Raw genomic sequence first — 24,069 nt, 5'->3', positions numbered from 1 at the left:
TCACCAGTTATCATGTCATCATACAGTGATTACATACTATTGACCATATTCCCTATGCTGTACATTACATCCCCATGACATTTATTTTATAACTGGTAGTTTGTACTCCTTAATTTCCCTCACCTATTTCACTCATCCCCTCTACCCACCTCCCCTCTGGCAACCACCAATTTGTTCTCTGTATGTTTTGTCTATTCATGTTTTGTTTTTAGATTCCACATGTAAGTGAGGTCATACAGTATTTGCATTTCTGTCTGACTTATTTCACTTAGCATAATACCCTCTAGGTCTATCCATGTTGTCGCACTTTAGTGTTTCTTAATTTTTTAATATGATGCTAATATATAACTAATTATGTGAGACCTCTATATGTGTTTCTTTCTGTATTTTAATACTTACTAAATACTTATACCAGGAGCTGTACTAAATGCTTTACATGTATTAGCTCAGATACTCCTCCAAATTATTCTATGAGGTAGACATTACTTTTATTCCTACTTATTGATTTGGTATAAAGAAGATAATTAATTTGCTCAAGGTTTCACAGGTGGTAAATGGCTGAGCAGTGTTTTAAACCCAGAAAGTCTGATTCAAGAGTTTGTGCTCTGGGGAGCAGTATGGGCTTTTTTCCTGCTAGAGTAGACGGCTTTTGGCATACCACAGATTCTCCCAAACTGATAACAACTGCACCTTGAATGCATATAAAAATAATATTTATTAACTTAGGTTGTACTATATATTGATTCAGTCAAACCAAGAGATTAACACAAAAACTTAAGTAAAATCTTTAGACTCCATTCAGCTTGAATTTCATATTCTGGATGGGACAGGAGACTGTCTTTTGCTTAAAACAAAACAAGAAAGCAAAATAGCTTCAATGACATTTTGTAGGAGTGCAGACCTGTGGGGAGCCAAGGCTGAGCCAACCAGGTGCTGTGGCTAACCTAACGGATTTGCTGCCCATGTGAGAGCCACCCTGCTCAGCCCCAATGCTGGTTTCTTTGCTATTAAGGATAGGATCCTTGTTATAAAAGTTCAAACAAATTTCCAAAGCCCTCACATCTTCCTTGAGGTGGCAGATGCACTGCTGGTTTGCAGTACAGGTAGTCTGGAAGCTGAAATCACTCTGTTGTAGCCTTTTGTGCTTTGGCAGCATTTTCCAAAATTTTCCTTTTCCACTGTTCATAATCCTGTGTCAGATCGTCATCTTTTTGCGGTTTATGTGGGATCTCTACTACATTCTCTATTTCTATGAGAGAAAAAAAATTTTTAATGTTTCAAAATCCTTATGTTTACAAATGAGTAAGAAAGAAGCTTGTTTACTTTAAAACATCTATCTTAATTAAGGTAATAGGGAATAAGATACCAAAATGAGAAGTGGAAACAGAAGTTAACACATCAGTTTTTCACTCTCCCTTTCACTCCAAGCATTCCAAGACATCTTGATGATAGCTAACATTTATCAAGCCCTGAATCCAGCACTTTTAATTGTATTATCTCCTTCAACCCTCACCACAATTATGTGAAATGGGTGCTAATATTAATCACATTTTATAGATTAGGAAATTGAGGCTCACAGAAATTGTCACTTTACATAGCCACTCGGTGGTAAAGCAGGATTTGAACCTAAGCAGTTTGCCTTCAGACGTATTCTTAATTACATGATACTTCTGTAAACTACTGCTTGGAAAACTGGTCTTATCAAATGATTAACTTCCAGGATTTAGTTAAAATCTGACTTTTTTTTTTTTTAATTGAAGTATAGTTGATTTACAATGTTGTGTTAGTTTCTGGTGTACAGCAAAGTGATTCAGTTATACATATATATATATTCTTTTTCATATTCTTTTCCATTATGGTTTATCACAGGATACTGAATATAGTTCCCTGTGCTATACAGTAGGACCTTGTTGTTTATCCTTCGTATATATAATAGTTTGTGTCTGATAGTCCCAAACTCCCAATCGAACCCTCCTCCTTGGCAACCACAAGTCTGTTCTCTATGTCTGTGAGTCTGTTTCTGTTTCGTAGATAAGTTCATTTGTGTTGTATTTTAGATTCCACATACAAGTGATATCATATGGTATTTGCCTTTCTCTTTCTGACTTATTTCACTTAGTATGATAATCTCTAGATCCATCCACGTTGCTGCAAATATAAAATCTGACTCTTGTCAAGGCAAGCTGCTAAAGCAGCAAAGGGCTGTTCATTGCGTTAAACCCACTGTATACTAATCCCATTGTACTAATTTCAATGTTTATCCAGTGTTAATAATGCTTCACCCTTTGCTAATAATGCTTTACCCTTTGCTGAAGGTTCAACCACTGTCTTCTTTTTCTTCCGTGGTGGAGTAGCTGAATCTCCAGGGTCTCCTTTAGGGGGGAAAAAAAAGTATTATCACAGTTAATTTTTCTCCTATTTTCAATTTTAGTTTTGGAGCATATTTTGGATCACAAATAAAAACCAGATATCTTGATTGACCAAATACTAGGATAAAGAAGAGGCAAATGATCTTGCCCTTCTCTTTTCTTTGGCTTTTCCTGTCAGACTTCAGAACAGAGAATCTATTTTCTAGGCATGAATTTACAGAATCACAGGGTTGGTTTTTTTGTTTTTGTTTTTTAGTTATTAGGCTATTTTATTTGAAAAATAGAAAAGAACAGTAATTTTCTCAGTAAAAACCGATCTTGTCTACAGATAGACAAGAATATATAATTCAGAAAGCAGCTAGTTTGCAAGTTTGAAAATACCTAACTTTTACCAGCAGGTTTACATTTTCAAATGACACGTTCCTGCAACATGGAATGAATACTCACTGTCAATCTGCTGCCCAATCTTCTCTAACTGTTTACAGAGTCGATCAAACATGGCTTTTTTTACACCGGATGTGGCTGCCATTTTATTTTTGTCCACCTTTAGCTTTAGAATCCTAGAAAAGAATTTGATAAATTGCTGTTCTTAAGATCAGTATTGTTATCTTCTTTGGCCAACCAGTTATCAACTTATTTCCTTTCCACTCAGGCTTTATGAAGAGCCCCCAGCTGTTTAATTTTCCCTTTATTTCAAACATATATCATTAGCTAAAACCATGCAAACTTACCTTTTAAAGCTATTTATTTAGTTATTTATTGTACTGCGAGAGTTAAAATGCACACGGGTTCTGTTACGTAACAAATGGAGCACATAAAAGACATTTGCTATAGTACTTCATGCTTTATAGAACTCTTTCTTATACATCTCAGATGTTAACTAACTTGCTAAATGACAATTACAGCATTTAAAAGTGTTTAACTCATTTTAAACACTTATGATGTTCATATTTATATGACTACAAGAATATAAACCACCCTCCCCTCCAAAAACCCCCTCCCTAATAACACTTCACAACCACCACTAATGAAAAATACAAACCAAACTTCTTATTTAAAATAACAAATCGGGGCTTCCCTGGTGGCGCAGTGGTTGGCAGTCTGCCTGCCAATGCAGGGGACACGGGTTCGAGCCCTGGTCTGGGAGGATCCCACATGCCGCGGAGCTACTGGGCCCGTGAGCCACAATTACTGAGCCTGCACGTCTGGAGCCTGTGCTCCGCAACAAGAGAGGCCACGATAATGAGAGGCCCGCACACTACGATGAAGAGTGGCCCTCACTTTCCGCAACTAGAGAAAGCCCTCTCACAGAAACGAAGACCCAACACAGCCATAAATAAATAAATAAATAAATAAAAATTAAAAAAAAAAAATTAAAAAAAAAAAACGGTCAATGACTCAGCTACTTGCCTTTTTAAAAAAAAAAAATAATGGATCCATTCAAACCTTTCTTTGTTCAGTGAAATGTGCTTTCAAAAGTGAGGTTGCCAATACTGTTTTCTACCATAACAGCCATACTCCCTCCACACATACATATACCTCTGTTGAAATAAAGGGACGATTTCTATTCACTAATAGTAGCTAATGGAGCCAAACACACCAAAATTAGTGGTTAAATAGTAAGAAACCTATTCTTCAAGCATCAGCTACAATTTGTTTTCTAAGGAGTTTTCCAGCAAGATAAAACAAGACAACTTTAGACAAAGATAACAATTACTAATATTTCCAGGGTAAAATTTCAGTATACACATAGATAACCCCGAAGATTCAAATTAAGAATTTATCATTGAAAAGTTTTATAAATTACTTGAAAAAGAGTTGCAATCAGTACTTAAAAAAAATGTGACTGGAAAATCACAACTAAGCACCGTTTTAATGCTAGATCTCATGACTTAGCATACATATACATACATGCGGCTGCCACTTGGCAAGTGGACTTCGGGCAACACTAGTCCCTAGCTGTCAGGTCCACTGTGGGGTAAACTGAGAATCGGGTCACTTGGCCACTATTAAGGTTATTTAGGAAAATATGCTCTGAGTTGAAATCAACTAAATTAGAAGTATTCTTTGGCAACGAGAAATTTATTTATAAATTATAGACTTTTCTGAATGTTAAAAGGAACACTTACTTGCATGCTGAAAGTAGTGCAGCAGTGGTGAAAAGCGGCCTGGATAAGTCAAGATCCACTTGCTGTGTTTGTGGAAGACTGGACTCATAGCTAAGTGAAAGCAGTGTTTGCAGAGTTATTTGTTAGAAAATATTTCAAAGAAACTGAAAATGCAAATCAGAACTTACAAACTACTTAAATGTATAAGATATGCATTCTGTCACTTCATCATATTAGTTATTTTTTAAGACAGAAAATTACCAGGACATTGGATACTTCTGCTTTATGTATCAGTATCGATTTTCAATTATATGTCTCATACCTTTGCAGTATCTTTGAAGCCATGTTCACTGCTTCTGTACAGCTAAACTGTACAGCTAGGTCTCTTATTCCAAGATTCGAGTTCAGGCCCAGTAAACACTCAAAAGATTTAAGACAACTCTGATACATCTTCTTGTTCAAACCAGAAAGTTTAATTAAATAAGCCTTTGAAAGGAAAAACAGATGAATCATAAAAATCGTAAGTGCTGTATATTAGTGCCTTTAACACTTGTTTAATAAGTCAACTTTTCAAGATTAATTAATTCTGTGGCAAGTCACTCTACCTAAAAGTTTAGCTTCATTTAGTCAAAAATCAGTAATCATTTCAGGCAAGTTAAGTACCGCTGGCAAGAAACTCATACTATAGAAAGGCAGTCATGTATGTGTGCAGATAATTTAAAATACAACATAGTGTTACCACAGCCAAGCTGTGAATTAAAAAACATAGGAGATGGCATATATGGTTATTTGCTTTAACAAAGGTACCAATGTGCAATTCATTGGAAAAACAAAGGAGGGAAGTAGTGGGAGTGAGGTGGGGAGGGTGAGTGTGTGTGAAAGGGAGATAAGAGGGAAACTGGGAGAGAAACAGGAGGATCAACAACTGAGGGATACCAACTCTGCTTGGGAAAGGAAAGCTTAATAAAGGATGTAACAGCAAGGCAGGGTCATTTGAAGACAAACAGAAGCTTTCTAGAAAAGCATTCCAGGTTAAAAAAAAAAAAAGCATTGCATTTACAAAGTCAGTCATTAAGGTGCATGGTCTGTTAAGTGAATAGTGTAGGTTGAGGTTAGTAGGGTTCAAGAAGGGCTAGAGAGTTTGATGGTAATGGGGAGCCAACCCATGGGGAGCCAATGGTGTTTTTAATGCCACCATTTTTATCAGTGTACCATTATGTGACAGGCACTGTGTTAAGAGTGTTACATATAGTACATTGTTTCCTCCTTACAATTATCCAGTGAAATGGATATCTTTACCCCCATTTGATGGATGAGGAAACTAGAGACTCACAGAGTTAGTAACCGGTGGTGCTGAGATTTGGTGTCAACATGTGAGTCTTGCCATAGCTTGGCTCTCAACCACTGTGACATTGGAAGAAAAATAATACATGGGTTTTAAAGTATGTGATTTAGGAGAATGATGCTAGAGGCAGTGTGGAAGACAGCCTTGTGTAAAGAAAGAGGTGCTCAGGAAAACTAGGTAGTAAAGAATAAAGAGAATGTTGCAAAAAATATTTTTTCTCAAACTCTACAAAATAGTTCTAAAGTTCATCTAGAATAACATGCGAGAATAGCCAGGAAAATTCTAAAACACGGAGTTTTGATGGGGGCTAGTCCAATCAGAGATGAAAACATGATTAAACTTCAGTGTGGCACTGGATTATTCAGACATTCAGTGGGACCTACTTACCCTGTCCAAGGGGCACTTCATGCAGGAAGCTGCAAGGTCCAGGCACATGACTGCATTGCTGGTTTCTGTGGTTCGTGCAGACAGGCCACTGCACTTCACATGGGACAGTCGCAAGTACTCCTCTGCTTTCCTGAGCAACACATTCACTAAAACTCTTTTCCAGAAGTTTGCCCAATACTTTGGTAAACAATGAATTCAGCCTGGCAGACTTCACTCCGACCCTAACTACTATGCAAGTTTATTTGGGGCTGGGAATGAAACTCACATCTTTTGGGGGAGGACAGGGTTCTACAAAACAGAACAAACCCTCTGCCTCCAGACATCACTGTGCTCAAGTACTTTCAAGCAAAAGTAAATTCCTGAAATCCTCCCAAAAAGGCCAACCCTTCTTTCAGCCTTCCATTACTGGAACAAGCATGAACTGTGACAGAGGCAGGCAAGTGAGACGAGGGTTCCTCCTTCCTCTAAATCTGTGGTTCTCGGGACTTCCCTGGTGGCGCAGTGGTTAAGAATCCGCCTGCCAATGCAGGGTACACGGGTCCGATATCTGGTCCAGGAAGATCCCACATGCCGTGGAGCAACTAAGCCCCTGCGTCACAGCTACTGAGCCTGCGGTCTAGAGCCCACGCGCCGAGAGGCCATGCTCTGCAACAAGAGAAGCCACTGCAATGAGAAGCCCGCGCACCGCAACTAAGAGTAGCCCCCAGTCGCTGAAACTAGAGAAAGCCTGCGCACAGCAACGAAGACCCAACGCAGCCATACGTACATACATACATACGTACGTACATACATAAATAAAAATAAATCTGTGGTTCTCAAACTTTAGTGTACATGACAGTCACCTTGGGGCTTGTGAAAAGATTGCTGGTCCCAGCCCGAGTTTCTGATCAGTAGGCCTATAGTGGGGCCCCAAAATGTGCATTTCTACCAGGTTCCAAGAAGATACTGATACTGCTGGTCCAGGCACCACACTTTGAGAACCACTGTTCTAAATGATTACGAGTCCAGGAGGTGTTCCTTTCCTTCCCTTCCCTCACCTAACTGACAGTCCAGGCACCCAGGCTAGCCCTGCCCTCCCAGTTTAACTACAATACTTTCTTTCTTTTTTTTTTTGTTTTTACTTTTATTTATTTATCGGCTGTGTTGGGTCTTCGTTACTGCGTGCGGGCTTTCTCTAGTTGCGACGAGCTGGGGCTACTCTTTGCTGTGCGAGGGCTTCTCATTGCGGTGGCTTCTCTTTGTTGCGGAGCACAGGCTCTAGGCACACGGGCTTCAGTAGTTGTGGCACGCGGGCTCTGTAGTTGTGGCTCACAGGCTCTAGAGCGCAGGCTCAGTAATTGCGGTGCACAGGCTTAGCTGCTCCGCGGCATGTGAGATCTTCCCGGACCAGGGCTCGACCTGTGTCGCCTGCATTGGCAGGCGGATTCTTCACCACTGCGCCACCAGGGAAGCCCCAATACTTTATTTCTAATCCTGGATCATGCAAAAGTCCTTCCCATCTCCGGGCTTTTGCACAGGTTGCTGTCCCTGCTTGGGCCCTCTTCGCACATCTTCCCGTGGCTGGCACCTTCTATAAATCCGGTCTCAGCGCCAATTGCACGCCCCCTGCGAGGTTTTCTCGGAAGTTTTTTTTTTAATTAAAGGCTGCAGCCAGGCTGCGCTCCGCCCCATCCCCAGCGGCTCCGCACACCGCCCCATTCCGTTTCCTGCGTAGTCGTTGCCACCATAGACACTGCCCTCCATGAGGTCTCTACCCCGTCTGCCTGCCTCCGCCGTAAACGCAGTCAATAAGTTTCAGGGAAACGACGCAAGCTCTCCGCCTCTCTCCCTTTCCCACCACCGTGCATCCCACAGTGCTAGCTGTTTCCAGGGGCGTCTACACTCGCCCCTCCGGCCTGCTCACTAAGCCCACTGTCGGGAGGTTTTTCTTGAGGTAGGGCCTAAATCCCTTCTGAGGGCGCAGGGCCGCTGGGGTGCGCCTGACCGTACTCACCTCAGCACCTCCGGCTCGGCGATGCCCAGGCGTGGGGCTAAACGCCGGATCACGCCAGGCTCCATGGCGCGGACAAAGACTACACCCGCAAACAGCTGCAACGCGACGAAACCCGCGCGCGGACGTCGCGCCCGCCAGTGAGGGCCGGGACCCACCCCCCCGCTGCACCTGGATTGGTTGGGACAAGAAGTTGCGACTGCCCCGTAAACCAATCCTGGTCTTCCTTCTGAGCGTGCGCGCTGCAAGTACACGCGCCAAGGCAGAAAGTGAATGTGCGCCGGCAGCTCCCACTCCTTGTATTCCTCCCTTCTAGGCAGACTCAAATGCTCCTTAGGCTCCTGCTGTCTCCTTCCTGCCGCCAAGAGATTTCCCCCTACTTCGCACTGTCCCGCCACGCACAGTGGAGAGATTGGCTAGCGCCTAGGTTCCTCAGTCCAGCGTGAAGTGACAAGGACCAATAAATACGCGAGACTTGGGGGGCCAATCGAGGAGCTGCCTACAGGGTCCGAAGGCGGAGCTAGAGGGGGCGGGGCTTGGAGGGGCCGCAGAGTCACCTGACCGCGGGAGGCTCCGCGAGGGGTGGGTTCTGCTTGCTGCAGGCTTAGGGGAGTCGCCATGGTGAGTGCTGAGGGGCCGCGGGCCCCGGGTCGACCCTTCTCCCAGCCCCTGCTCACTCCCACCGCGTTGGAGCCTTGCAGGAGGAGTCGGGGACCCGCAGCCGGGTCGGGGCTAATACCAGCCCGGGTTGGCCTGCGGGGTGGGCGACAGGCAGGGGAAGGCCTCAGGCGGGGCGATCCGGGCTCGGGTGGGCGGGGGTGCTTGGCCGCGGCCGTTACTCTTTGAGGAGGTGTCTCCGCTCATTAGCTCTGGGGGTCCGTCAGGGCCTGCGGCCCCTCTGAGTGGAGTCGGCCACCGCCCGCCTTGATGGGATCCCGAGTGCCGGGTCTGGGCGTCTGGCTGGAACGGGTGCGTGCGGAGGGCCTGAGGCTCAGAGGTGGCGTTGGGATCCGCCCAGAGGCTGCTCCCTTGCTGGCGGTTCCACCTTTGTGCCTGGTAGTGCTTTCTTGTCCCTTCCTTGTGCAAGAAATACCTTCCAGAGGGGCCTTAATGGTGCCCGGGCCTTCTTCGGCCTCATAGCCCCCTTCGATTGCAGTGTGTGTCAGAATTCTAGAGAATCGCTTACGTGAATTTCCTGGAAGGACTCATGCTCTCTGATATCTACTAATTCTGAGAGACGGAAAGGAGACTGCTTGTTTCCTTTAAAACTTGTTCGTTGGGCGTCCTGGCTCTCTTACTGACCTCCCCATTGATGAAATCCAAGTGTTTTACTTCCTGGAAGTAGGCATACTCCTTAGCGCCTCTCCGTGCTGGCAGCAAATCGTGGTGTGGCTGTTGGCTGGTGAACTTGAACTTCCTCAAAATGTGAATCCTTGTGTCTAGTTTCCACAAAGGCAAGTTGTCACTTGCATTTTATTAGCGTTTGACATAGTCTGCACTATATGAATAATGTTTTTGGATGTTGGTGTACGGTATGTCAGTTTTATTTCACTATTCACTTTACGTAGACAGGCTTCTGAAAACCTGTAAGCCTGGAAACAGGGGTCGCTTTAAATGTATTAATGCCAGAAAGCAGAATGTTTGACATATATTACTTTCATATAATATGATGCCATACAAGGTGATTTTGCTTATTTCTCAGAATTTTTAGTTGGGAATTGATATAAGAACGGTGCAAAAATTAAACTAGGATTTCTCTGTTTCTCAACATTTATGGATTGACATAGTGTTTTGTAATCAAAGCAGTTACTTGAGGATCTACTATACATCCAGATTCTGTGCTTGATGAACCAGTTTGGAGCAGTGAGCCAGGCACACAGTCCTGTCCTCATGAATTTTATTGGGAAAGAAAACTTGAGTAGCAGTCTTGTCACAGCCACTGTCTCTGTGACTTGGGCAAGTCACTCAATCTTCTTTGAGTCTCCTTTTTGCATCTGAAAACATATGTTGCATCTTTGGCCCCTCCCAATCCTAAAATTCTAGGATCCAATTCAGTTCATCATGCATCTTGTGTGCCTTCTATGTCATGGACTTTGCTGGGCACTGGGAACATAGTCCTTGCTTTCAAAGAACTTAAGGGTCTATCAGGGAAGACGTGCTTGTGGAACTTAATGGAATACAGTCTGAGGATCGCTTTGCTAGCTAGCACTGTCAACTCAGTGTTGTGGGGCCCTGGAGGGAGAGACAGTTCTGCCTGGGAGCTTGGGAAAGACTACAAGAAGTAACATGTTAACTGAGATTCTGAGGAAGGTGAGCAGAAATTCCCCAGGTGGAGAAGAAAGCGTATTGCTAGTAGATAAAGCTGGGAGAAGTGAATGCTCATGGTGTGTGCCATCATAGGATTCCTGGGGAAATTTATTGGTAAATTAAGGTGGAGACACTTTGGTATTAAAATACATGTTGGGACGTTCCCATCCCTTCATCACCCTTAGTTCTCCCTACTTCAATTGCTATTTTGTGCCTTATCATCATTTTTAAAATAGTACTTTCATTAACATAATGAAATTCTGTATCTTTGTGAGACTAGTTATTTTCATTTTACAGTTACTTTGCATCGCGTTGTTAGATTACATCTGTAGTGGAGAGATTGACAAATAAGTTTCTAGGATCGTTGGAGATAATTGCTGGTTTCTAAGAGGGATATAATAATAATGGTAACACTTATGTGAAGTGCTTATTACTAAGTGCTAAGCACTTTTCAGGCTTTATCTGTGTCACTTATTACTCATAACGGTGATGTAAGTACTCTTATTAACCTTGTTTGCTATAAGAGGAAGCGAAAGCACATTGTTTGAATGGAGAATAGTTTTATAAGTGATATGTTCGTAGTGACCTTTGTTTTCTCTGCACCTTTTTAAAAAAAAATAAATTTATTTATTTATTTTTGGCTGCGTTGGGTCTTCATTGCTGCACGCGGGCTTTTTCTAGTTGCAGCGAGCGGGGGCTACCCTTTGTTGTGGTGCACGGGCTTCTCATTACGGTGGCTTCTTTTGTTGCAGAGCATGGGCTCTAGGCGCGGGCTTCAGTAGTTGTGGCGCATGGGCTTAGTTGCTCTGCGGCATGTGGAATCTTCCCGGACCAGGGCTCGAACCCATCTCCCCTGCATTGGCAGGCAGCTTCTTAACCACTGCGCCACCTCTCTGCACCTTTTAACTGTGTAGACTTGGGAGGGCTGTTTGGCTTGAGTCTCAAGCTAAAATGGGCCTGATCACAAATGTTAATTTGATCTTGACTCTGTAGTGTTTCCATTTTTCTCTGATGCACGTAGCTGCTATGTACAGAGTCATTTGTAAACGGAGAACCACTTTCATGAGTGAGGAATCATTGTACCTGGCTTGTGTTTAACGAGAGCGTGTTCACATTATACCTGGCACTACTCTCAATGTGACACTTCCCAGGAAGGGCATCTAGATGCTCCTTTAGAATAGCCATTTGGGGACTTCCCTGGTGGTGCAGTGGTGAAGAATCTGCCTGCCAATGCAGGGGACACGGGTTCAAGCCCTGGTCTGGGAAGATCCCACATGCTGCAGAGCAACTAAGCCCGTGTGCCACAACTACTGAGCCCACGTGCCACAACTACTGAAACCTGCGCACCTAGAGCCCGTGCTCCGCAACAAGAGAAGCCACCGCAATGAGAAGCCCGCGCACTGCAACGAAGAGTAGCCCCTGCTCGTCACAACTAGAGAAAGCCCGCGCACAGCAATGAAGACCCAACACAGCCAAATAAATAAATAAATAAGTAGAATAGAATAGCCATTTGTATAATAACTACATTGTCTTACAAGTAATGTGTAAAAATACATTAATATAGCTTTATCTCTTCATTTGTAGCCTACTGATAAGTCTGTAATTTTCTACATTGTATATATATATGTTTCTATTAATTTTAAACCCCATTGATACAAAATAGAAAAATTTTGCCAATTTGTTTACAGATTACTGAATCTGGTCATTTCTATACAAATATTTTTGAATTGCTTGTAATCTCTTTATAACCACAGTTTTATTTGCTATATAATTATACACAACAGCCAAAAGGTAGAAGCAACCCAAATATCTATCAACAGATGAACGGATAAACAGAATGGTATATACACATGATGAAGTATTATTTAGCCTTAAAAAGAAGGAAATTTTGACATATGCTACAGCATGGATGAGCCTTGAAGATATTATGCCAAGTGAAATAAGCTGGACACAGAAGAGCAAATATTGTATGATTCCACTTATATGAGGTCAGACTCCTAGAGAGAAGTCAAACTCCTAGAGAAAAAAAAGTAAAGTGGTGGTTGCCTGGAGTGCAAGTCGGGGGATGGGGAGTTACTGTTTAATGGGCACAGAATTTCCTTTTGGAAAGGTGAAAAAGTTCTGGAGATAGATGGTGGCAATGGATGTAAAACGGTGTAAATGTGCTTAGTGCTACCGAACCGCACACTTAAAAATGGTTAAAATGGCAAATGTTATGTTATGTATGTTTTACCACACTAAAAATTATAAAAATTTCCTGATATATCACTACTTATCTCTAAGTTGGCCATCTGAACCTAGTGAAATCCATTGATTCTAATAATTGTTAAATCTATTGCATCCAGAGTTAAGAGCCAAAAAACCCAAACCATAGCTTGGTCTCCCTGAAGTTTTCAGATGGCTAGACCGTGATGAACAGTGAATTTCATTAAGTCAGAATCCTTAAATGCTCATGTTCTCCTTGCCAACATTTTACACTAATAGTTCTGTTGTATAAATTAGTGTTCAGTTTAAAAGATACATAACTTTTTCTTTGAAATTTATTTATGCTTATGAAGAAGTATGGTCATAGGGAAACTCAGTTTACTAGAGTTTGCCGCAGGAAAAGATAGAGAGATGTTTGGCATTGCTTATTATTCAATTTTTTTCTCTTTCCAAAATTAGACCAAGAAAGTATTCTATCTTTATAAATGATTCTAGTTCAGAAGTGGGTTTTATGTGCTTTTTGTTAATCTTGAAATTAAGTGTTATTTTGATTGTCTTTGATAATGGAGCAGACCAGATTTAACTTTTGTGTTTATAAGTAAGTGCTTGCCTTCCAGCTTCCTAATTCATTGTGTAAGAGGCATTCTATCTCTAGTCATTTTTCTTTTTTATTAAGGTAGAATTCACATAAAATTGACCATTTTAAAGCGAACAAATCAGTGACATTTCGTACATTAACAATGTTGTATGACTACCATCTCTGTCTAGTTTGAAAACATTTTTATCACCCGAAAAGGAAACCCTGTACTCATTAAGCAGTTACTCATCCACTCTCCCTCCTGGTAACCACCAGTCTGCTTTTTGTTTCTATGGATGATTTACCTATTCTGGATGCAAGCTTACTTCGTTTTATTGTGCTTTTGCTTTACTGCATTTTTTTTTTTTTTTTAACAAATTGAAGGTTTGTGGCAACCCTGCAGCTAGAAAGTCTTTTGGCACCATTTTTCCAACAGCATTTGCTTACTTCATGTCTTTGTGTCACAATTTGGTAATTCATGCAATATTTCAAACTTTTTCATTATTATATTTGTTCTGGTGATTAGTGATCTTTGATATTACAATTGTAATTGTTGTGGGGTGACATGAATGTGCATATATAAGTGGGCAAACTTAATTGATAAATGTGTGTATTCTGACTGCCCCCCTGATCGGCTGTTCCCCGTTACGCTCCCTCTCCTTGAGCCTCCCTATTCCCTGAGATACAACAATATTGAAATTAGGCCAATTAATAGCCCTACAATGGCCTCTAAGTGTTCAAGTGAAAGGAAGGGTTGCACGTTCTCACTGTAAATCAAAAGCTAGAAATGATTAAGCTCGGTGAGGAAGGCATCTCCAAAGCTCAGTTAGCCAGTTAGCCAAGCTGGGAATGGAAAGGAAAAAGTTCTTGAAGGAAATTAAAAGTTCTACTCCAGTGAACACATGAATGATAAGAAGGCACAACAGCCTTATGGTTGATACGCAGAAAGTTTTAGTGGTCTGGATAGATGATCAGACCAGCCACCACATTTCCTTAAGCCAAAGCCTAATCCATAGCAAGGCCCTCTCTTCAGTTCTTTGAAGGCTGAGAGAGGTTAAGGAAGCTGCAGAAGAAAAGTTTGAAGCTAGCAGAGGTTGGTTCATGAGGTTTATGGAAAGAAGCCATTTCTATACCATAAAAATGCAAGGTGAAGCTGCAAATGGTGATGTAGAAGCTGTAATAAGTTATCCAGAAGGTGTAGATAAGACAATGATGGTGGCTACACTAAACAACAGATTTTCAATGTAGACAAAACTCTCACAGCTAGAGAGGAGAAGTCAATGTCTGGCTTCAAGAACAGGCTGACCCTCTTGTTAGGGGCTAATGCAGCCGATGGCTTTAAGTTGAAGCTGATACTCATTTACCATTCCTAAAATCCTAGGGTCCTTGTGAATTATGGGCCTGTGCCCATAAATGGAAAAACAAAGCTTGGATGACAGCACATCAGTTTACAACATAATTTACTTAATGTTTTAAGCTCACTGTTGAGACCTAGTGCTCAGAAAAAAAGGATTCCTTCCAAATATTAATGCTCATTGACAATGCACCTGGTCACCCAAGAGCTCTGATGGAGATGTACAGTGAGATTAATACTGTTTTCACTCCAGCTAACACAACATCCATTCTGTAGCCGACAGATCAAGGAGTTATTTTGAATTTCAAGTCTTGTTATTTAAGAAATATATTTCATAAGGCTATAGCTGCCATAGTTAGTGATTCCTTTGATGGATCTGGATAAAGTAAAGCTGTTAAGAATATTTGTGATTCATGGGAAGAGGTCAAAATATCAACATACACAGGAGTTTGGAGGAAGTTGATTCTAATCCTCATGGATGACCTTGATTGGTTTAAGACTTCAGTGGAGGAAGTAACTGAAGATGTGGTGGAAATAGCAAGAGAACTAGAATTAGAAGTAGAGCCTAAAGATGTGACTGAATTGCTGTAATCTCATGATCAAACTAACAGATGAGGAGTTGCTTCTTATGGATGAATAAAGAAAGTGGTTTCTGGAGATGGAATCAACTCCTGGCGAAGATACTGTGAAGGTTGTTGAAATGACAGTAAAGGATTTAGAATATTGCGTAAACTTAGTTGATAAAGCAGGGCAGGGTTTGAGAGAACTAACTCCAATTTTGAAAGAAGTTCTACTATGGGTAAAATGGTATCAAACAGCATCACATGCTACTGAGAAATCGTTCATGAAAGGAAGAGCCAGTCGATGTAGGCAGACTTCATTGTTGTCTTATTTTAAGAAGTTGCCACGACCACCCCAGCCTTCACCCTGATCAGTCAGCAGCATCAACATCAATGTAAGACCCTCCACCAGCATAAAGAGAATGACTGAAGGCTCAGATGGGTAGCAGTTTTTAGCAATAAGTTATTTTTAAATTAAGGTATATACATTGTTAACTTAGACATAATGCTATTGCACACTTAATAGACTACAGTACAGTGTAAACATAACTTTTGTACATGATGTGAAACCAAAAGGTTTGTGTGACTCACTTTATTGCTGTGGTCTGGAACTGGATGTGCAATATCTCTGAGGTATGCCTGTATTTCATATCAGTGGAGTCATACAATATGTGGTCTTCTGTGTCTGGTTTCTTTCACTTAGCATAATGTTTTCTAGGTTAGTTCACGTAGCATGTATCAATACTTCACTCCTTATGATTGAGTAATATTCCTTATATGTGTATAACACAATTTGTTTATCCACTCATCTGTTGATTCTTTAGTCATTTTTAATTAAAAACATAATCTAAAACCAGCTTATTCATTCATACAGTGAACATTTATGAAGCATCCATTATGTGTCAGGCAATGTGTTGGGTCCCAAGGATGTAAAAATGGCCATGATTTATAATTATAATGTGATACCTGCTGTAGTAGAGGTGTAAACACAGTGTTTATACAACATAAGGGATGGAGTGGTTAACACTGCTTGACAGGTGGATCTAATTCATCTTGCAAGCAGATTTTTCTGATGGCAAAGAGAAGACTATATAGATGTATTTCGTCCATTATAACTGTAGATCTCTATATTTGAAATGATAAGGTAGGTTCTTGAGGAGAGTACTCTTTCTGGTTCTACTACAGGTCACTGACAATAATTTTAGCTATTTTATTTCTAAGCTGTTTAGTCCCTCGTTATATATTGCCTAAGGGGATAAGTGTTCTCATAAACTAGTTCCTTGGTCTGCCTAAGAATAGACTTAAGATGCAGTTGAGAGGCTTTTAGAGATTTGGGTTAGACTATACTTATCACCACAGATTGGTTATGTTCCAGTTGAATTCAGAGTGTATTAGCAGAACATAGGCAGCCATAAACTACCACCTTATATTTCTTTGAAGCCAACCTGCTACAGGAATGTTGAGTCAGTTTTTGAGAAGAAGAGATTCTCTGTACATATTACTTTTCTCCTTCAGCAATCTTATGCTGTTAACTTCAGTGATGGCACAGCTCTCTGTTCAGTTGTCAAAAATTGATAAATTAGTTTGAGATGTAGAACTGGAATGAGTCTTATATGAAAGCCTTGGAAATATAAAGTATGGTGGGAACTATAGAAAGAACAGATTTACTAGAAGAGAGTGCTAATGAGACATTAATGGGAGATTTTTAAAAAAATTTTTCAGCCTACAACACAGCAGTCACCTCAGGATGAGCAGGAAAAGCTCTTGGATGAAGCCATACAGGCTGTGAAGGTCCAGTCATTCCAGATGAAGAGATGCCTGGTAAGAAGGACAATTGCAGTATGTGTATTCCTGAGAACACATATGCAGTGTTCTCTAAAGTTGTATAGCACTACTGCTTCTGGTAAATCTAATCTTCAGTCCCACTTCCCTCAAGCACTGCTTGGAGCAGTTTCAACAGATTGCCCTGTTGAAATATTTACTTACCATTATATTTATGTTTTGAGATTGTCTTCCTTACCAGAATGTAAGCTCCATGAGGATGAGAGACCCTGACTCCTATTTACACATCACTATATTATCACCTGAATCACTATCTCACCTGAATTACTAGCCTCATTAGTTCTGTACCTCAGAACTGAGGAGTACTTGACATATAATCGTTGCTTAATAAATATTGGTTGAACAAATGGATTTAAATGCTTTCAATTTGAATTATTCAGCTTTTTCCCCCTATCTTGAAGGCTTTTATTTCTGTCCTGAATAGGTACATTTTTTGCAGGAACTACCTTAAAAATTAGACCTATTTATATATTTTCATATTCTGAAAGGGTAGGAGATTATCTGTGTAGAAACTATAAATTCTCTGGATTAAAATTTAAGAAATGGAACCAAATAGGCTGGTACTTCAAGTTGTAAGTTGCTGTGTTGATGATGATAATAATATCTTGCCTTTGTAAAGTGTCTTAGAGTTTCTAAAGCTTAGTAATATGCTCTTTTAACCAATTGTATCTATTGTATTGCTTTTCTCGCAAACCAATTGTAAAAACAAAACTCTTGGAATGAAGAAAATGGGTGAGCATGGAGCTTGCTATTGCTTGCTTCTGTCTCTTTCTGTGTATGAATAGTGTTTCCTGTATCTAAAGGAATTGTCTGCATTTATGTGTTAAGTGGGACACATGGACATTGTGAGGAGGAAAGCATACTTAAAGGAGTAGTTATTCCAGACATCTCTGAAGAGTATTTAACCTATGACCAAACCATTGTCAGAATAGTATCTTGCTTCAAAAGAATCAGTATGCCAGTTTGCTTGATTGCAGGTAAAATATGAATTGGTGGAGTTATAGTTTCAGAGTTGCTAGGGGTTGTAAAGACGAGTTATTGCCAGGAAGCTTGCGGCCCTAGATAAATTAGATTTGCTAAGCTTTGCAGCCCTGGTGAGGAATTATGTATCTTATTCTTTTCAGTAAAGAGAAGGCAAGGTGAAACTAAACTTGATTTTTATGTGATTGAAATAATTTAGGTGCTGTATACTTATAAAACTGTGTAACAGATCCTTGGTGAAAGAGTTTATATAACCAAGTTAAATGTTTATTTAAATTAAGCATTCTCACCAATTCTCTTGGTATTTCTGTAGGACAAAAACAAGCTTATGGATGCTCTGAAACATGCTTCTAATATGCTTGGTGAACTCCGGACTTCTATGTTATCACCAAAGAGCTACTATGAACTTTGTATCTTTTGAATGTTGAAGAATGAATATTTTGATCATACTTTTTTCTTGATAAGGCCATATTTTGTTTGTTCCTTAAGTTTTTCGGAAGTTGTGTTATTGTCTTAACCAAATAGTACTCCTTCTCCATGCAAATGCGCTCAGTGAGAAAAAGAAAAACTTAGTATCAGAAACCCTTTTTCTATGCTTAAATTTCAAGTGGGTTGTTGTTACATCTCAATTTTCAGACTCTCATGAAGGTTATTGAAAGTATTAGACAATTGGTTCTTTTTTTTTTTTTTTTTTAATTTGTTTTGGGCTGTGCTGGGTCTTTGTTGCTGTGCGCGGACTTTCTCTATTTGCGGCAAGCGGCGGCTACTCTTCATTGCGGTGCGCAGGCTTCTCATTGCAGTGGCTTCTCTTGTTGCGGAGCACGGGCTCTAGGCTTGCGGGCTTCAGTAGTTGTAGCACGCTGGCTCAGTAGTTGTGGTTCGCGGGCTCTAGGGCATAGGCTCAGTAGTTGTGGCGCCCGGGCTTAGTTCCTTTGCGGCATGTGGGATCTTCCCGGACCAGGGCTCGAACCCGTGTCCCCTGCATTGGCAGGCGGATTCTTAACTACTGCGCCACCAGAGAAGTCCCTAGGCAGTTGGTTCTTTAATGCTAAGATTTTGTCATGCAGGACTCCGAAATGGAAAGGAAATCAATGATTTGCCATTTCAAAACCCTTTAGTAGTCTGACAAGCAATCTTGTTTTTGTTGCCTTGCTTTACCAGACATCTTTTAAAACCCTCATTTTAAAGTAGGGAAAGCCCAGAAGAAATTCTGTCTTTACTTAATTTAAAAATACTCTCATACATGAGTAACATTTAAGAAATTTGCCCAATATGGTAGTTCCCTGGTGGCCTAGTGATTAGGATTCTAGGTTTTCACTGCCATGGCCCAGGTTCAGTCCCTGGTTGGGGAACTAAGATCCCACAAGCTGCGTGGTGTGGCCAAAAAATAAAAAATAAATAAAATAAAGAAATGGCAATATCAAAAAAAAAAAAAGAAATTTGCCCAATAATTTAATGACTCCAACAAGTTGCAGAGTATTGCTTAGGTTGACTTAGCTTTGAATCCTTAATGATAATTAAAAGATATGGCTATTTCTGATGAACTGCACTACTTGGAAGTTTACCTGACAGATGAGTTTGCTAAAGGAAGAAAAGTGGCAGATCTCTATGAACTTGTACAGTATGCTGGAAACATTATCCCAAGGCTGTAAGTTATTAAGACTCTGAGGGCTTTTATATCTGCATTTCCCACTTTATGTTCTATCCTTTAAAATCAGCAGCTTTTTTAAACCAAGTTTAAGGTTATTTAATTTCTTAATGAATAGAGGTTAACATTTAGATAGTGATTTTTTAAAGGTTTTAGAGTATAATTAGTTTTACTTTTTATAGATTATTGAGGAACTTTGGAAATAGAAAAAATGGACATATTTTGTTTAATTTCTTGCTACTAGAAAAATTGATATAATGATAATTATAAGAGACCTAATGTGTTTAAAGAGGATGATATATATATAAAAATGGAGAGGTGTCAGTACTAACAGTTATATTTTAAATCAAATGATATTTTCTTCATTGTGCAGGAGAAAACCTGCTCCCTGTCTTGTTTTTTTAATGTTTGTATGTGCTATGTTTGAATATTATCAAACTCTTGACTTGAGTATTTTATATTTCTAATCTAATGTTGCCTCATAATTCTTCTAGTTATCTGTTGATCACAGTTGGAGTTGTATATGTCAAGTCATTTCCTCAGTCCAGGAAAGATATTTTGAAAGACTTAGTAGAAATGTGCCGAGGTGTGCAGCACCCCTTGAGAGGTCTATTTCTTCGAAATTATCTACTTCAGTGTACCAGAAACATCTTACCTGATGAAGGAGAGCCAACAGAGTAAGTGCTTTTCTTTCTTGATTTAATCGTAGTATTTTTTTGTTGTAAAACATACAAAACGTATAGAAAAGTATATAGAAGAAAATAAATATCAATAATTCTCCTGCCTAGAGTCAGCCACTGGTAGCATTTTGTGTATAGATTTCCTTTGAGACACAGAACTCCTCAGTATATATGGTGTGATACAAAATGTACTGTTATAAAAATTATGCGTGGATTATTAGTACCTGCTTTTTTCAAGTAACATAATTGAGAGCATTTTTCCATTCCATCAGATATTCTTTGAAAATGTGACTTTTTAAATGAGTTACATTTTGAAAATGGTATTTGTGATAAAATAATGAAATATGCTTAACTTTTTCTATGAGCTAGCCAGTTTTCATATTGTTTCTTGAATGTCTGTCAGTTTTTATAATTTGTCAACTTCTAGTTACCCCAGAGTATTAGTGATTTTAATTATCTGTGCACACAAATTAGATATTAACTCCAAAACAGAAAACAAAAAGCCACTCAGAGAGAGCCCTATCTCTTATGTGACCAGTATTCCAGCATCCGAGTCCATTGTGCTTTTATCCCACAAAAAGGGCAAATGGTCAGCCTGCTGTGGTCTCATCCAGCTGGGTGAACTATTCATGAGATACGTTCCCTTGATTGAGGAACTTAATTCCCTTTTTCTAAAGTTTATTTATTCATTTATTTCTAATGTGTATATTTTAGTGGTTTTTAGTATATCTGCATCCTTTCCTTTTCAAAAGAAAAACTTTAATAAAAATTTAACCAATGCACAAGACAGAAAGTTTAAATGGTATAGGAAAGGTAAAAATTTAACGGTGTAGAGAAGATGGTGAGGTTATTTGCTTTATTATGATTTGACTCAGTTTTGAGCATTTAATTAGGTGATCAGCAAAAAATTTTGAAAACTACTAAGTTCCCCATCTTAGGAAATGTAAAAATAAGGAGGAAATACTTGGTATCTTCCCTTGCAGAGCTTACAAAGCTTATACTCCAATTGAAAACATAAAATATTCAACAATAAAATGATGAGATAACAGTGACACTTGTAAGTGTCAACTTTTTAGGCCTTTTGAATTAATGGAATACAAGAACAAGTTTAGTTGGCCCAGGAAAGGGAGTGGGGGGGGAGCGTTTTGTCCCTTTACACTTGAACTGTGCCCTCTCCCTGATATTTTTTTCTCTTGAGTGTGTTCCCTTGAAATTGAGCACTAAGCCAGTGAGGTTGAAAGTGTCTTTCATAAAGCATTTGGTGTATTAAAGAGGTAAGAAGGAAATGCACAAAGAAGAGGAATAGTAGTAATTTTTCCTATAATTTAAATACTGTATATAAAGATTTTTCCGTTTCTTTGCAGTGAAGAAACAACTGGTGATATCAGTGATTCCATGGATTTTGTACTACTCAACTTTGCAGAAATGAACAAGCTCTGGGTTCGAATGCAGCATCAGGGACATAGCCGAGATAGAGAAAAAAGAGAACGAGAAAGACAAGAACTAAGAATTTTAGTGGGAACAAATTTGGTGCGCCTCAGTCAGTTGGAAGGTGTAAATGTGGAACGTTACAAACAGGTTTATATCTTTTTACCTCTCATCTTTTCTTATGTCGTGAGATGTAAATTGAAGTCTGATTTTTAAAATTGAAATATTTTTAAAAATAATATTACACTGAAAACCATTGACAATCAAAGAAGACTTAAATAAACTAAAAGATATATTTTGAGTCAGTGCTTGTGGATTGGAAGACTCAGTGTTATCAAGATACCAATTTTCTTTAAATTGAGATTTTGTTTGTTTTATAGATTTACTCTAAAGCTACAATAAGATAATGTGGTATTGGTGAAAGGGATAAACACATACATCAGTGGAGAATAAATTAGGAATTAGCAAACCTTTTCTGTAAAGGACCAGATAGTACATATTTTTTGGTTTTGCAAGCCATATAGTTTGCAGCTACTAAATTCTGCCAATGTAGTGCAAAAGCAGGGAAATACAATATGGAAACAATTTACAAAAATGGGCATTAAACTAGATGTGCTGACCCCTAGAAGAGATGATCCAGAATAGACCCACATGTATATAATCAACTATTGTTGATACGGGTGCAAAGGCAACCTTTTCAACAAGTGATTCTGCAACAATTGGACATCCGTATGCAAACAAAGCCTCTGAACTGCAACCCATTCTCATATTATGTAGAGAAACTAAAAAAAATTGATCAAAGTCATAAGTGTGAAATTTGTAACTATGAAACTTTTAGAAGAAAACATGAAGGAAATCTTTGTAACCTTGAATTACATGAAGCTTTCCTAGGACACAAAAAGGACAAACCATAAAAGAAAAAAAACTGATGGCATGGACTTTGGCTTTTATGAAATAGAAACCCAGAATTTTTTATTTAAAAATTCTTCTGTAAAATTTCAAAGTTTAGTCTAGAAATGAAGTATAGGTCAGAAAAATCTAAAATATGATTTTTAAACTAACAGTTCAAATGTATTATTAGAGGAGTGACTTAGGATTTTGAAAATAATTTTTTAACTCCTAAAAGTTTTTTTTTCTCTTTTCAGATTGTTTTAACTGGCATATTGGAGCAAGTTGTGAATTGCAGGGATGCTTTGGCTCAAGAATATCTCATGGAGTGTATTATTCAGGTAGGTGAGAACATTTCAGGGTATTAAAGAACTCATTTTATATTTCATTAATTTTCATTGTTTTGGAACACAATCTTGATTGAAGAGAAATTAAGCTTTCCTGAATAAATCCCTTTCTCCTATTAATGTAACAACTTGGTCTTTGTATTGATGTGTTTTTCTCCCCAAAATGTAGGAAAGACTAACCTCCAAGTTTTCTAGGTATTGTTAGTTTTAGTTTAATTGTAGGTGTACTTTGGAATTGGTTCAAGATGGCGGAGTAGAAGGGCTTGCACTCACTCCCTTTTGCAAGAGCACCAGAATCACAACTCACTGCTGAACGATCATTGACAGGAAGCCACTGGAACTCACCAAAAAACATACCCCATGTCCAGAGACTCCTACCGCAATGAGACAGTAGGAGGGGGCACAATCACGATAAAATCAATCCCGTAACCACCGGGTGGGTGACTCACAAACTGGAGAACAATTATACCACAAAAGTCCACCCACTGGAGTGAAGGTTCTGAGCCCCACCTCAGGCTTCCCAACCTGGGGGTCCGGCAAAGTGAGGAGAAATCCCCAGAGAATCAGACTTTGAAGGCCAGTGGGGTTTGATTGCAGGACTTGGACAGGAACGGGGGGAACAGAGACTCTACTCTTGGAGGGCACACACAAAGTAGTGTGTGCACCAGGACCAAGGGGGAAGGAGCAGTGACACCACAGGAGACTGAACCAGACCTACCTGATAGTGTTGGAGGGTCTCCTACAGAGGCAGGGGGCAGCTGTGGCTCACTGCGGGGACAAGGACACTGGCAGCAGAAGTTCCGGCAAGTACTCCTTGGCGTGAGTCCTCCCAGAGTCCGCCATTAGCCCCACCAGAGTCTTGTAGGCTTCAGTGTTGGATTGCCTCAGGCAAAACAACCAACAGGGAGGGAACTCAGCCTCACCCATCAGCAGACAAGCAGATTGAACTTTTCCTGAGCTCTGCCTACCAGAGCAACACCCAGCTCTACCCACCACCAGTCCCTCCCATCAGGAAGCTTGCACAAGCCTCTTAGATAGCCTCATCCACCAGAG

The 24,069-nt window shown here is 39.9% G+C and overlaps 2 protein-coding genes across 3 annotated transcripts in view; one reads left to right on the top strand and one right to left on the bottom strand.

Moving 5' to 3' along the window:
* Positions 1 to 696: 696 nt before the first annotated feature.
* On the bottom strand, positions 697 to 8,637 carry ORC6 (origin recognition complex subunit 6). Its single transcript, XM_036833976.1, has 7 exons — positions 8,203 to 8,637; positions 6,210 to 6,339; positions 4,800 to 4,963; positions 4,499 to 4,588; positions 2,817 to 2,929; positions 2,304 to 2,372; positions 697 to 1,249 (listed from the first exon to the last, which is right to left on the bottom strand). The coding sequence occupies exons 1-7, from the start codon at positions 8,265 to 8,267 to the stop codon at positions 1,122 to 1,124; spliced, it is 759 nt and encodes a 252-aa protein (XP_036689871.1). The 5' UTR covers positions 8,268 to 8,637; the 3' UTR covers positions 697 to 1,121.
* Positions 8,638 to 8,726: 89 nt separating this feature from the next.
* Positions 8,727 to 24,069, top strand: part of VPS35 (VPS35 retromer complex component) — a 33,682-nt gene continuing 18,339 nt past the window's right edge. Inside the window, exons 1-7 of one of the 2 annotated variants that reach the window (XM_036833974.1) lie at positions 8,727 to 8,820; positions 16,925 to 17,023; positions 18,339 to 18,435; positions 19,550 to 19,673; positions 20,168 to 20,350; positions 21,718 to 21,931; positions 22,927 to 23,010. In XM_036833974.1, the coding sequence (XP_036689869.1) occupies positions 8,818 to 8,820; positions 16,925 to 17,023; positions 18,339 to 18,435; positions 19,550 to 19,673; positions 20,168 to 20,350; positions 21,718 to 21,931; positions 22,927 to 23,010 (804 nt within the window). In that variant the 5' untranslated portion in view covers positions 8,727 to 8,817. Of the gene's footprint in view, positions 8,821 to 9,403; positions 9,654 to 16,924; positions 17,024 to 18,338; positions 18,436 to 19,549; positions 19,674 to 20,167; positions 20,351 to 21,717; positions 21,932 to 22,926; positions 23,011 to 24,069 lie in introns of those variants that run through there. The other variant, XM_036833975.1, reaches the window with a different exon arrangement.

Source organism: Balaenoptera musculus, chromosome 19 (assembly GCF_009873245.2).
Source record: "Balaenoptera musculus isolate JJ_BM4_2016_0621 chromosome 19, mBalMus1.pri.v3, whole genome shotgun sequence".
Lineage (NCBI taxonomy): Eukaryota > Metazoa > Chordata > Mammalia > Artiodactyla > Balaenopteridae > Balaenoptera > Balaenoptera musculus.
The sequence above is the reverse complement of the archived record's forward strand: the minus strand, read 5'-3'. Positions and strand labels throughout refer to the sequence as shown.

Bases quoted from the DNA above. Each gene is read 5' to 3' on its own strand.
- ORC6 (XM_036833976.1), bottom strand. From the start codon at position 8,267: ATGGAGCCTGGCGTGATCCGGCGTTTAGCCCCACGCCTGGGCATCGCC. The intron at 2,930-4,498 runs GTAAGTGTTCCT...ATTCTTTTCTAG, and splicing joins GCACTACTTTCAGCATGCAA to GATTCTAAAGCTAAAGGTGG. The intron at 1,250-2,303 runs GTAAAGCATTAT...TTTCTCTCATAG, and splicing joins GGTTGAACCTTCAGCAAAGG to AAATAGAGAATGTAGTAGAG.